This window comes from Cherax quadricarinatus, chromosome 43 (genome assembly GCF_038502225.1).
Source record: "Cherax quadricarinatus isolate ZL_2023a chromosome 43, ASM3850222v1, whole genome shotgun sequence".
NCBI classification, from domain to species: domain Eukaryota; kingdom Metazoa; phylum Arthropoda; class Malacostraca; order Decapoda; family Parastacidae; genus Cherax; species Cherax quadricarinatus.
The window spans coordinates 21,529,165-21,544,962 of NC_091334.1; the positions used below are offsets into that span (position 1 = coordinate 21,529,165).

General features: G+C 38.3%; 1 protein-coding gene across 1 annotated transcript in view; it reads left to right on the forward strand.

The window, feature by feature from the left end:
- The window catches only part of LOC128694133 (uncharacterized), a 59,850-nt gene extending 44,475 nt beyond the window's left edge, over nucleotides 1-15,375 (forward strand). The window contains exon 12 of the mRNA XM_070093677.1: nucleotides 617-15,375. Within this exon, the coding sequence (XP_069949778.1) occupies nucleotides 617-14,157 (13,541 nt within the window). The 3' untranslated portion in view covers nucleotides 14,158-15,375. The remainder of the gene's footprint in view (nucleotides 1-616) is intronic.
- The last annotated feature ends 423 nt before the right edge of the window (nucleotides 15,376-15,798 follow it).

Sequence of the window (15,798 nt, forward strand, 5' to 3'; positions counted from 1 at the left end):
GAGATGATCAAGCTTGATAAAGCTCCTGGAGAGTGAAACGTTGCCACAATAAAATGTTACATAAGTTGCAATTGTGTCCTCTTACCTGACAACTCTTATCTTCGAGAGTGACATCATCGTCTTGGGAGTGGCAGCGTCGTCTTAGGGAGTGACATCGTTGTCTTATAGAGTGACATCATCATATTTGCTCCTTGAGTCAAATCACTCGAGTCACTAGTAAAAAATTCGTTCCCTAACGCCTCGTACTCTTCAGAGCACGACAGTGTTGTACTCTTCAGAGTGCGACAGTGTTGTACCCACGGTATGTACTATACATAATTCTCATTTCTTCCTCTGTTGTGATGACACCATGGATGTTGCTGTCATCTTACCCTGTCCTATAGTCTCACCCTGCAAGGGAAGGCTGTCGATGCTGGTGAGGGGCTCTTGATCAAGGGAATTGCAGCTCTGTTCCTCTTTCTTGCTTCTTTATTATCATCCACCTCTTCCACTCTCCAGATGCTGCGTGACCCATATGGGTCTTTAGAATTTAAGCCTGTAAATTTCACTGCCACATCAGCTGCCCCAGTGCTAAAACTATATTTCAGAATTTAACTTTTTATTCCTCTTGTTTCAGATGCTGTAGAAGACAGACTACCCGTCAGGTCTGAGACGGATCCTCGATGTGTGGTTCACTACCTCGGCCTCAAGACGCCAACAAACTCTGGGATAATTCTGCTCACTGACAAAAGTTACAGTAAGCTTATAGAATGTAAGAAGCTTCGAACCCAACTGGGAGGAGAAGAGAGTCACGCTCAGCAGTGTGAGTCCATTCCTAGCCTCTACTATGATGCTAAGAGAGACGGCTTCCACAGACCTTGCTACCTGGAGTTTATTAAAGTGAAGGCAAATAATAAAGCTAAGTGTGATCATGAAACTAACAATGAAAAGGTACAAGAACAGTCCCAGCTTAAACGTAACCAAGAGAATGACATAAACAACGAAAAGGTACAAGAACAGTCCCAGCTTAAACGTAACCAAGAGAATGACATAAACAACGAAAAGGTACAAGAACAGTCCCAGCTTAAACGTAACCAAGAGAATGACATAAACAACGAAAAGGTACAAGAACAGTCCCAGCTTAAACGTGACCAAGGGAATGACGTTGAAACACTGAAGACATCAAACACACCAGCACAGCCGCTGCGTCACGAAGAAAACTGTACAGATGAGTCCAACATTGATTCCCAAGCTACAATTAACCAGGATGACTATTACAAACAAAAGCGCCCTAAATACAGGAACAAGGTAAATAAAAAAGATGATTCCATAAGAAATCACGAAATTTACAAGGAAATGAGCCGTACCTACCCATCAGTTCATCGTCCAGAAAAATATCTATTTGGCTCATATATTGAAGTCCAACCAATACTTTACCAACCAATACATTACCAAAAATATCACAACGTAAAGTCAAACATGAATTTCAAAACTACACAGAACTATACAACCAGTAGTGACATGAAGATAAACCCAAATTTTAAACCTACAAAACGCTACACAATTGGTAATTATCTGGAGACAAACATGAAATATAAAATTAGACAAGAAAACAGGACTGGTACTGAAATGAAAATAAACCAGAGTACCAAACGTAGACAAGACTATAAATCTAGTACTGCTAGAGAGTCCAACTCGAGTACCGAATGTATACGAGACTTTAAAACTGGTACTGATGTGAGTATATACCAAGATTTCAAACCTACACAAGACTATACAACTGGCACTCATGTGGAGTCAAACCCAAGACTGGAAACTATACGAAACTATACAACTGAGCTAAACCAGAGATTCAAACCTGCTGAAGATTATGAAACTGGTATTAACAATGTAGATTCTGACGTCCATCCAACATGCCCCAGTGAGAAAGATTTAAATGATTCTGACTTCCAGCCAACATGCCCCAGTGAGAAAGATTTAAATGATTCTGACTTCCAGCCAACATGCCCCAGTGAGAAAGATTTAAATGATTCTGACTTCCAGCCAACATGCCCCAGTGAGAAAGATTTAAATGATTCTGACGTCCATCCAACATGCCCCAGTGAGAAAGATTTAAATGATTCTGACGTCCATCCAACATGCCCCAGTGAGAAAGATATAAATGATTCTCACTTCCAGCCAACATGCCCCAGTGAGAAAGATTTGTATTATTCTCACTTCCAGCCAACATGCCCCAGTGAGAAAGATTTGTATGATTCTCACTTCCAGCCAACATGCCCTAGCGAAAGTGATTTATATGATATAAATCAACATTCTCAGCCTATATACATCCAAGAGAACACTGAGGGGTATGATGCCCTATATGCTTCCCCAAGCAACATCGAAAGTAATACAATACAATCAATCCCTCAACACCAAGCCAAATACAAACCAGAAAACAATCATTCATCACAATCATCATATGAACAATACAATGACACATTACAATTAAAACGAGAACAAGAAACAGATAAACAGGAAAACAGTGAATCGAAATCCACAGAAAAACTTCAGAATAGCGAATCGCAATATATTTACCAAAAATTAAATTACGAATTGTGGTCCAGAAAGCAACATGAAAACAAAAGCGAATCACAGTCCCTATACGAAGAAGAATATTTTGATAAATCACAGTCACAAAGAGTATTTGGAATAACTGATGATTCACAACCCATGCATGAAGAAAATCACAATAGGTTGATATATCATGAGTCACAATTCACATATAAACAAGAAAATGATGATTCGCATTTCACATACCAAGAGAAAAAAGAATCACAATCCACATGTCAAGAAAACGAAGAATCACAATCCACATGTCAAGAAAACGAAGAATCACAATCCACATGTCAAGAAAACGAAGAATCACAATCCACATGTCAAGAAAACGAAGAATCACAATCCACATGTCAAGAAAACGAAGAATCACAATCCACATGTCAAGAAAACGAAGAATTACAATCCACATGTCAAGAAAATCACAACGAAGAAAAAGATGATGATTCCTGTTCCACATGTGAAGAAACCCACCAAGAATCAGCGTGTGAAGACACTGATGAAGAACTGAATTATACAGATGAACGAGGAGAAAACAGTGAAATTCAGCCTGAAGACAATAACATGTATGAACAAGACAAGGATGAAATACAACATGAAGACAATAACATGTATGAACAAGACAAGGATGAAATACAACATGAACAAGACAAGGATGAAATACAACATGAAGACAATAACATGTATGAACAAGACAAGGATGAAATACAACATGAAGACAATAACATGTATGAACAAGACAAGGATGAAATACAACATGAAGACAATAACATGTATGAACAAGACAAGGGTGAAGTTCAAACAGCATTTTGGAAAGACAAGTTCAGGGAATTATATTCTTCGCGCCAGGAAGAAAATAATTCTCAAGATGCCTGCGAAGAAGAGAATGATGAATCAGAGTCATCAAGGGAACAAGAAAATGATGATGCCATGGATGGAACATATGAAGAAAATGATGAATCAGAGTCAACAAGTGAAGAAATGGCAGAAGAATCACAGCTTACGAATGAACAAGACAATCATGATTCTCAGTTCACGAGAGAGCAAGAAACTGATGAATCGGAATCAACATCTCAACAAGGAAAAGATGATGATTCGTACACCAGTGAAGATAGTGATGAATTGCAATTTACATGTGTACAAGAAAACGCTCATGAATCACAGTCAATACGTAAACAAGAAAACAGTGATGATTCGCACGTTGCTGATTCACAATTCATATGTGAAGAAGAAAGTGATGAGTCCCAGTCCTCAAGTGAACAAGAAAATGATGAATCACAAATCACAAGTGAACAAGAAAATGATGAATTACAAATCACAAGTGAACAAGAAAATGATGAATCACAAATCACAAGTGAACAAGAAAATGATGAATCCCAAGATGCAAGCGAAGAAGAAAATGATGATTCACAGTCAACATCTGAAGAAATCAACGAAGAATCACCAGTCACAAACAAACAAGACAACTATGACACTTACTTTGCTGGGAGAGAAAAAAACAATGGCGACTCCTACTCCACAAGTGATCAAGAAAATAATGAGGAGTTACAAACTGAACATTCTTTCCCAGGTGAACATGAGAACAATGAAGAGTCACATCACGAAACACAATCCCCAAGTGAACAGGACCATTATGGGCAGTCAGACTGGCAATCAGAATTCATATGGCCCCAAGAAGATGATTATATACCACTAGACATTCCATTCCACTCATCATATGTTCCAGAAACTGAGTATGAAGGGTCCAAGAGCCTATCACAGGATCTAAGCACTTATGAAGTTGCTTATGAAGGAAATGAGCATCAGTACCGAGCAATGTATGACCAAGTAGCTACATATGAGAAGTCAGTTCCATCATCTAGACTAACATTTAGAAACGTAAACACTGATAATCCAGTACCTGAGCACTGTTCTACTTGGGAACAAGAACAGTCAGTACCTCAGTTACAATCCATTTTCAGCAGTGAAAACGGTTACAATGAATTTGAGTCACTACATGGACAAGTTAGTGAGTTTGAAGAATCAGATAATTTGTTCCCAACAAGAAGTGCCCAGGAAAATGACGAGGAACTTTACCCTCAGCTGCAGGCGACCTACAGCCCAGGAGCTGACTATGAAGAGTCAGCCCCTACACTGAAATCCATCGACCTCATGCCAGATCCAACGTACCATTCCATAGGAGAACAAGAAAACTGGTATGAACAGTCAGTTCTGTCTCATGATATATGCAGCCCTGATACTATTAACAAAGCATTAATTTCTCGATCCCAGACCTCACTCACACGAGAAACTTACACAGATCCCCTTCCCAAATCCCGATTCCCGTGTGTCCAAGAAATATACTTTGATCAATCAGTTCCTCTAAACCATTTCATTTGTACACAAAAACTAACTGGAATATCATGTAATGAACTCATAAGCCAATGTGATCCAAAGACCATTAATGAAAGTGTGTTTTTTCAGATGGAATCCGCAAGTGACCTAGAAAATGATAAATTACAATTCACAAGTGAACAAGAAAATGACGAATCACAAATCGCAAATGAACAAGAAAAACATGAATCACAATCCAACTGTGAAGAAAATAATGGCGAATTGCATTATACATGTGTACAAAGAAGGAATCACAAAATACGGTCAGTACACGAACAAGAAAATATTAACGATTGTCAGTCCCTATGTGAACGAGAAAATAATTATGACCTGCAATCACCGTGTGAGGAAAATAACGAAGTATTGCAGCATACGTGTGAACAAGAAAGAAACGATGAATCTAGGAATGAATCCCAGTTCTCGTTTAATCAAGAAAGTGTCCCTGAATCACATTTCCTGCATGAAGAAGAAAATAACGACCCACAATCCACAATCGACAAAGAAAATATTGAATCACAGTCATCATGTAAAGAAATGAAAACCGAATCACAGCATACACATGCAGAAGACAATCATGGCTTCCAGATCGAGTGTGAAGAGGAAGATAATGAATTACAATTAGTATTTGAAAAGATAGATGACGAATTAAAACCAATATTTGAACCAGTAAGTGTTGAATTACAATCAATAGTTCAACAAGACAACAACAACAACTCCCACAACACTAGTGATCATGCAAAGACTGAGTTGCAACACGAATACACTGAAGAACTGCATCACGAATCCAAACCCACAAGTGAAGAAGATCATTTTGGACAGTTAAGCTGCTATTCCCAATTCATAAGGCATCAAGAAAATGAGTACCAAGCATTAAACATTCATTCCAAATCAATACACGATCAAGAAACCGAACATGAAGAGTCACAGCCTCTATCACAGGATGAAATCTACCACGAAGTCACTGATGAAGGAAGTGATCCTGTGCACCATATAACAAGTGACCAAGCAGCTAAGCATGAAGAGACGGTCCCTTCATATACACTAACATGTATAAAAGTTAACAAAGATAACTCTGATAATGAGTACTATTTCTCTTCAGAAAAGGAACGATGGTTTAATCATCCTGTCTCTCACGTTCAGTCAATCTCTAACAATGAAATTGATAACAAAGGGTCTGACCTTCAATCTCAGTTACTATGGCTACATGAAACTGAGGATAAAAAGTCACATTATTCATCCCTAATAAAAAATACCCAGGAAAATGATGAGGAACCTTATCCTCAGCTCCAGTCGATATACAGCTCAGCAGTTGACTATGAGGACTCAGCCCCTATTTTGAAATGCAATGATTGCTTGCCAGATGTACCACACCATACCATAAGGGAAGAAGAACACGGGTGTGATCACTTACTTCCTCAGCCTCTTGATGCATGGAGTCTTGAAAGTAAACAAAAAGAGTCGAGTCCTCAGTCCCAGTTCCAACACACTCAAGACAGTTATAAAGAATCACATCACCAATCTCAGTCCACGTGTGACCCAGCATTATCCTTTGATCAACCAGTTCCTCAGTCAAAAGGAATTTGTATTCTGAAATCTGATGATATATATTCTGAACTCAAATCCAGATGTGAACAAGACAGTGATGAATCACATATCACAAGAGAAAAGGAGAACGATGAATCATTGTTAAAGTATGAAAATGACCATGAATTCCAATCCCCATGTGAAGAAAATACCTGTGACCTACAAACATCATTTGAAGAAACCAATGATGAATTGAGAACTGAATTCCAATTCACATTTAAGCAAGAAAACTCCAGTGAATCACAATTCCCAGATGAACAAGAAAACTGTGAATCCCAATCCACAAATGAACATGAAAATATTAATGAATCACCATCCCTGTATGAAGACAATGTATTTCAAAATTTACGTGAAGAAAATGATGAAATGCAATCAGCATGTGAAGAAATCACCGGCGAATCACAATTTACAAATGAACAAGACAATTGTGACTTACAGTTCATGCATGAACAACAAAACAACAGAGACTCTCATATCTTAAATGATGAAGAAAACACTGAGAAAATGCAACCCGAACTGTCTTTTACAAACGCACATGAAAACAGGGAAGAACTGCATCACGAATCCAAATCCACCAGCGAACAAGACCTTCATAGACAGTCAGGCTGCCAATCACAGTTCACATGGCAACAGGAAAATGATTACAAAGTATTAGACATTCCATCCAGATCAATATATGATCCAGAAATGGACTTTGAAGGGTCAGACCATCAATCAGTGGATCAAAAATCCATGCAAATGGTTGACGAAGGTTCTGATTCTCAGTGCCCAGCAGCGGATTATGAAGAGTTAGTAACTTTATCCACAGCACTATGTAAAAAAACATTAAATAATAACACAGACCCTGTGTGCCATTCCACCTGGGAACAAAAACATGAGTACACAGAGTACATAGAATCAGAGGTTCAATCTTTATCACTTTGTATTGAAGGAACAGAGTGTGAAGAACCTAATCATCGACTGTCAACACCAAGTACCCAAGAAAATGACGAGGATCTTTATCCTGAGCTCCAGTTGACATACAGCCTGATAGCTGGCCATGGGGAGCCAGGAACTATAATGAAATCCAATGATTACATGCCAGAGTCAACATACCATTTCATAAGGGAACAAGAAAAGTGGAATGAACCGTCAGTCCCCCAATCTCATGATATATGTAGCCTTGATAGCAATAACAGAGAGTCAAGTCCTCGATCCCAGACCTCACACACTCAAGAAACTTATACAGAATTGCTTCACAAAACCCAATCCCACTGTGACCCAGAAATGTACTCTAATCAATCAGTTCCTTCAACAGGATTAGTTTGTAATGGAAAACCCAACAGAAAATCACATACAGAATCCACAACTACCTGTGACCAAAACAGCATTATTGAGAATGTATATTCTCAGACAGAATCTGCAAGTGAGGAAGAAAATGAATCACAAATCACATTGGAACACGAAAATGAAGGATTACAAAACCCACACGAAATGAATCAAGAATCAGAGTCAATATGTGACCAAGGAAATGAACACATGCAATCCTCATGCGAAGAAAATAACTGTGAACTGCAAGCAACATGCAGGGAAACCAATGAAGAATTACAGTTTACCTGTGAACTAGAGAAAAATGATGAATCACAAACTGAACCTCAATTCACATTTGAACTTGTCAGTGAATCTAAATTTTTAAGTGTAAATGATAATTCCAAATCCTTAAGAGATCAAGAAAATGATGACTCATGGTCAGCATGTGAAGCAATCACTGGAGAATCACAAATCACACACGAGCAAAACACTTTTGACTCACGGTTCATGTGTGATCAAGAAAATAATCAATCCTCCCACCTAGCAAGTGATCAAGAAAACAATGATGACTTCCACTTCGCAAGTGATCAAGAAAACAGTGAGGAATTGGAAACTGATCCTTCTTTCACAGCTAAACAAGAAAATAAAGAATTAAATCATGACTATAAACTGGCTATTGAACAAGACCTTTGCAGACTGTCAAACTGCCAGTCCCAGTTCACATGGCTCCAAGAAACTGATTGGAGAGCATCAGACACTCAGTCCAGACCATCATGTGATCAAGAAACTGACTATGAAAGGTCAAATCCTCTATCACTGGATCAAAACTCCAAGGAGAGTGTTTATGAAGGATCTGATGCTCAGTACCAAGCAACAGCAGGCCAAGAACCTACAACACTAATGTATAAAGAAGATAGCCATGACAACCCAGGTCCTGAGTGTCATTTCTCCTGGTATGAAGAACAAGACTCTCAGCTCCAAGAAATATTTAGCAATGAAAATAGATTCAACGAATCAAGCGTTGCATTCAAATTACTTCACGAACGAGAACCTGAGTATAAAAAATCAAGCAATCTGTCTAGAACAAAAAGTTTTCAAGAAAATAATGAGGAACTTTATCCTCAGCTGCAGTCGACATACAACCCAGAAGCTGATTGTGAACCCACAAGTATACAAAAAATTGATGAATCACAAATCACAAGTGGACAAGACAATGATAAATCACAATCTGAATATGAAAAAGAAAATGAACCACAAACTTTGCATGAAGAAAATAATGACGAATCGCATTTTACATATGTACAAGAAAACAGTCAAGAATCACGGTCAATATGTGAACAGGAAAATGATGAAAGCCAAATCATATCTGAAGGAAATACCTACAAGTTGCCATCAGCATGTGAAGAATTGCAATATACATGTGAACAAGAGAACAGTGATGTATTGCAGACTGAACCCCAGTTTATATTTGAGCAAGAATGCTTTAATGTATCACAATTCTCATGTGACCAAGAAAAATATAAATCCGGATTCACAAATGAACCTGAAAACATTTGTGAATCACAGTCCTTATATGAACAAAATGAATTTCTAAATGTATGTGAAGAAAATGATGAATTACATTTAACACGTGAAGGAATCAACGAAGATTTGCGATTCACGAATAAACAAGACAACTATGATTCCCAGTTCATGAGTGAACAAGAAAACAACGATGACTCCTACACAAGTGACGAAGAAATCACTGAGAAATTGCAACCTGAACCTTCTTTCACAGGTAAACATGAAAATAATGATGAACAGGATCATGAATGCAGACCCACAAGTGAACAAGATCTTGACAAACCATCAGACTGCCAATCCCAGTTAACATGGCATCAGAAAAATTATTATAAATCATTAGACATGCAATCCAAATCAAGAGATGAACAAAAAATCGACTATGAAGGGTCAGATCCTGTATCACTGGATCAAAACTCAAAGGATGTTGTTCAAAAAGGATCTGATTCTCAGTACCAAGCAGTAGCAGACCAAGAAGCTATTAATAAATATCCAGAAACTGAGTGTGGTTTCGCCTGGGAGCCAGAACGCTGGCATGAACAACCAGACCTTCAATTTCAAGAAATATTTAGCAATGAAAATGGATACAGAGAATTAAGCCTTACATCCCAGTCATTTCATGAGCAAGAAACTGAATATAAAGAATCAAGTAATCTGTCTCCAACGAGAAGCATTCAAGAAAAGGATGAGGCTTTGAGACAGTGGACCTACAACCCACCAGTTGATGGTGAGGAACCAGCCACCACACTGGAATCTGAAGATTACGTGCAAGATCCAACCAAACATTCCATAAAGGAACACGAGTACTGGTATGCTCAGTCAGTTTCTCGATCTCATGATATGTGTAGCCTTGAAATGAAGAGCAAAGAGTCAGTTCCTGGGTCACAAAAATCAGACACACATGAAAACTTCACTGAGTCACTTCAGCTACGATCACTCTGTGACCCAGAAATATATGTCGATCAATTGATACCTGGAGGAGTATCGTACCCTGAATTCAATTCCACATGTAGCCAAAAGAGCAATAATGAAAATATGTATCTTGAGATGGAACCCACAATCAAACACGATGGTATATCACAAATTACAGATGAGCAAGAATATTATGAATCACGTTTAAAATATGAGAAAGAAAATGAATTGCAAACCTCATGCGAGATAAATAATGGAAAATTGCATTTTACATGCGTTCTAGACAACAGTCAGGTCACGTTGGGTCAGTCAAGGTCATTATGTGAAGAAAATGTTGAGATGCAATCCCCAAGCAAAGAAAATGATGAAACACACTCACCATGTGAAGAAATCAACGATGAATTAAAATTCACATGTGAACAAGACATATGTGACTTCCAGTTCGTGTGTGAACAAGAAAACATTGACGGCACCCAGATCATCAGTAGTCAAGAAAACAATGAAGACTTGCAAGTTGAACTTTCTTTCACAGATAAACAAAAAAATGAAGAATTATTTCACGAATCCAAATCCACAGGTGAACAAGACCATTATGAACAGTCTGACTGCCAGTCTCGACTCATATGGCAACGCGACAACGATTGCAAATCGTATGATATACAGTCCAAATCAATATATGATCAAGAAGATGATTACGAGGAGTTTAATCGTCTATCACAGGATCAAAACTGCACGGGAATTATTCATAAAGGCTCTGATTCTCGGTTACAAGCAATATGTGAGCAAGCAGTAGCATATGAAGAGTCAGTACCTTCACCAACTCTAATACGTAAAGAAGCTACAAATGATAATCCAGAAATTGAGTGCTATTCCACCTGGGAACGAGAGTACGAGTATGACAATAATTATAAGGACTCAAGTGTTCAGTATCTATCACTATATGGACAAGAAAGTGAGTTTGAAGACTCAAATAATCTTTTCCCAACAAAAAATACTCTTGTCAATGACGAGGGACTTGATCCTCAGCTGCAGTCGACATTCAACACAGTATCTGACTGTGAGGAATCAGCCCCGACACTGAAATCCAGTGATTACATACCAGATACCACAAGGGAAGAAGAACACTGGTTTAACCAGTTAATTCCTCAATCACTTGATGTATGTCAGCTTGAAAGGAAAAGCAGTGAATCAAGTCCTGAATTCCAGATCACACAAACACAAGGAAACAAGTTAGAATCGCTTCCCCAGTTCCAGTCCCTGTGTGACCCGGGTATATACTGTGATCGTTCAATTCCTCTATCACTAGGAATTTGTACCCAAAAACCTAATGAAACCTATCGTGAATCTAAAATCAAAAGCGACCCACAGAGCATTGATGAAAAAGTGTTTTCTCTGCTGGAATCCACAAGAGAACAAGAAAGTAATGAATCACAAAATGCATTTGAAAAAGAAAACGAAGATCTGCAAACTCTATGTGAAGAAAATGATGAAATGCATAATGCACTTATACATGAAAACAGTGAGGAATCACTGCCAATATACGAAGAAAACAATGAAGAAAATACCTATAAGATGCAATCGACATACGAAGACACGAATAATAGATTACAGTATATAAGTGTGCAGTCTGAACCCCAATTCACACTTGATCAAGAATACTTCAATGGATTCCAATCTACAGGTGAACATGACAGCATTAATGAGGAGTCTGGGTCCTTAGATGATGATAATTTATGTCAGAATAGATGTGAGGAAAATGGTGAACTGCAATTATCACCTGAAGAAGATAATGAATTGCAGTCAACATATGAAGCAATCATCGATGAATCACGATTCACGAATGAGCAAGAAAATTGTGAATCCCAGTTCATGTGTGAACACATGAACAATGATGACTCCCACGCCAGTGGTGATCAAGAAAACACTGAGAACTTGCAGTTTGAATCTTCTTTCACAAACAAACTTGAAAACAGTGAAGAATTAGGCACCCAGTCCCAATTCTTGTGGTATCAAGAAAATGATTGCAAAGACTTAAACACTAAATCCAAATTAATATACGATCGAGGAAATGAATATGAAGAGTCAGATTCTCTACCACAGGATCTAAACACTAGGGTTTGTGAAGGTTCTGATGCTCAGTACCAAGCAATATGTGACCAGACAGGTAAATATGAAGAACCAGTCTCTTCATCTACACTAACGTGGGAAGAAACGATAAATTGTATCCCAAGTGCTGAATATCGTATCACGAGGGAAGATTATCAATCAGATAATCTATACTCAATAAAAAGTACTCAAGACAATGACGAAGAACTTTATCCTGAGCTGCAGTCAACCTACAACCTGGTAGCTGACTGTGAGGAACCAGTCACTACACTCACCTCTAATGATTACATTCCAGATACGATGTACCATATCGTAGGACGAGAAAACTGGTATGAACAACCAGTTACTCAATTTGAAGTGTGTGATCCTGGCAGGGATCAACAAGACAACTGCATTAAGTTGCTTAATGATACCCAATCCTTACATGACCCACAAACTTGTTCTGATCATTCACTTCCTATATCGCAGTTCATTTGCACTCAAAATCCTTCTGGAGTAATTCTTGAATTTAAATCCAAATATGACCCAAAGAGCATCAATGATGAGTTAAGTTTTGAGATACAATCCATAAGTGAAGGAGACGATGGATTTCAAACCCCATGTGAAGAAGAGAACGATGAATCGCTATCCAAATGCAATGAAAATAATGATGAATTGCATTTTATATGTGAAAAAGAGAGCATTCATGAATCACAATCTTCAAGAGAAGAAGACAATGAACAGAAAAGTTATGAATGTCGATCTACATGTGATCAAGAAAATGCTGATGACTCATCATCCACATGTGAAGAAAATAAAGATGAACTCCATTCCAGATATGAACAGGAAAACAACGATGAATCACATTCCATATGTGAAGACACCGATGAAGAAACACAACATGCTTGTGAGCAAGAAAAGAATGACAAATCGTTTTCTGAAGGCCATCGTTCTCACGAAGTAAATAATGATGAATCACACTCAATATGTGAACGAGAAAATTATGACTACCATTTCATGTGTGAAGGAGAAAGTGATTTATGGCGCTCCACAAGTGAACGCAAAGACGATCACAAGATACATAAATTCCAGTCGACGACCAGACAAGATCATTACAGAGATTCAAACTGCGAATCCCAGTTCACGTGGGATCAAGAAAATTATTACAAAGGATTGGATATTAAACCTAGAACATCATATGATCAAGAAACTTACTATGAAGGGTCAGATCGTCTATCACTGGGTTTAAACATACAGGAAAATGAGTATCAAGAGTGTGAGTCACAGTACCAAGCAGCTAAATATGAAGACCAAGTATCAACATCGAAATTCAATTATTCCGAGGTAGATCCTAAGTGCCAGTCCATGTGGGAACAAGAACACTGGTATGAACAGCCAGTGGCTCAATTTAAATCCATATTTAACAATGACAATAATTACAGGGACTCAGAGTTTCACCCTCATTTATTATGTGCAAAAGAAACTTCGTATGAAGAATCATACCAAAGAAGAAATTACAACGAGGAGCCTTATTCTCAGTTCCAGCCAACATATAACCTACCTGCTGACTACGAACATACAAATCTATCATCACAACTCAGTGATTACCACGCACAGCCAGACTACCAATATGTAAGGGAACGAGAAAGCTGGTACGAGGAACCAGTTCCACAATTTCATGATACGGGTTACCTTGAAAGCGATTCTGAAGAGGGAGGTTCTCGATACCAAGCCACACAACTACAAGGAATCTATTATGAGCCACCTCCCAAATTCTAATTCTTACACGACTGAGAAACAAACTTTGAATAATGAATTTCTTTAGCAAAATTTGTGAAGAGTTTCATTTTTATCTGAGGATGCAATCCCATCCCCCCCCCAAAAAAAAAGAATAAGAGTGGGCCCAAATTTCAACTAATGTGTCACCATGACTTTCAAGAAATGTACTTCGATGCTAGTGAAGTGTACGTGATCGAAGAGCCCTCCTGTTCCACCTGGTGTCCTTGTTCACCCAGCAGTAACTGGATACCGAAGAACAAGGGCGGATCTACTGTGAAACTAATAAAGTTTAAGCTTCATGAACCGTAATCCTGAAGGGGCTCCAGAAGCCACTTCAGTCCACATTGCTTAAAATTTTTTGGTCTACTGTATAAGAAGGAGTTTTAAAAAAATAATAATATTAATAATATAGTATAATTTAATACAAAAAAAAATAAAAATTAAAATATTATTAAAGTATCATGTAGGCCTAGTTGTTGCTGGTTGTCAAGGGCCCCCATAACACTTCAAGCTTCAGGGCCCAAGAAATGTAGGTCCGCCACTTACCAGGAGTAAAGTGACCACTGAGAGCCGCATCCTAGGTGAGAGAACCTAGCAAATACGCCACAGAAATAAGACACTTGGCCTCTTTATAGAGATTATTTGGTTACCAAACCTGCCGGATGACAACAATGCTTCTGAACTTGGTACCTTCCATACTATATGATGGAGCTGGTACAGGAAGCTACCAAGTAAGCGATCTGATTCACACGATGTATAAATAGAGAATATTACCCATTACTATCATGCCACATCTGTTATAGTAACAACGATATTACATGTGTGCGATGCATTATATTGTGATAATGTTAACTTTCAACGTTTATTTGACCATTTATAATTTCTTTTAACCTCAGTTATCTATACCAGCTTAACGCCAGCTTTTTTTTTATTATAATAATACATTTTTTTCAAGTTGTACCTTGAAATATATAATTCATTTTGAAAACAGGCAATGAGACATCATAACAGTTCAGTGGAGTGGAGTGATCAAGGCTTGAACCTCCGGTCTGAAACTACCTTCGAACCTCAGTTCTGAGGGGTTCATAACTGATCATTCCATTGAATTTATATTGGCATGTTTAAATGTACATATTTACAAATCATGTTTGTATTAATTTGTGAGTAATAAAATTTCGACAAAGAACCAACTAAGAGGTTCCGTGTTTATCTTAACAATATGTGATTTATTTTGCCGTACACTTGGTAGCTTGTTCCTAATGTTGTTTCTCAGAGTGTACGTTTGTGTGTACAACAGTATATGTCTGATGTGTGCACTAGAGTGTATGTCTGATGTGTGCACCAGAGTGTATGTCTGATGTGTGCACCAGAGTGTGTGTCTGATGTGTGCACCAGAGTGTATGTCTGATGTGCACACCGGAGAGTATGTCTGACGTGTGCACCAGAGTGTATGTCTGATGTGTGCACCAGAGTGTATGTCTGATGTGTGCACCAGAGTGTATGTCTGATGTGTGCACCAGAGTGTATGTCTGATGTGTGCACCAGAGTGTATGTCTGATGTGTGCACCAGAGTCTATGGCTGACGTGTGCACCAGAGTCTATGTCTGACGTGTGCACCAGAGTGTGTGTCTGATGTGTGCA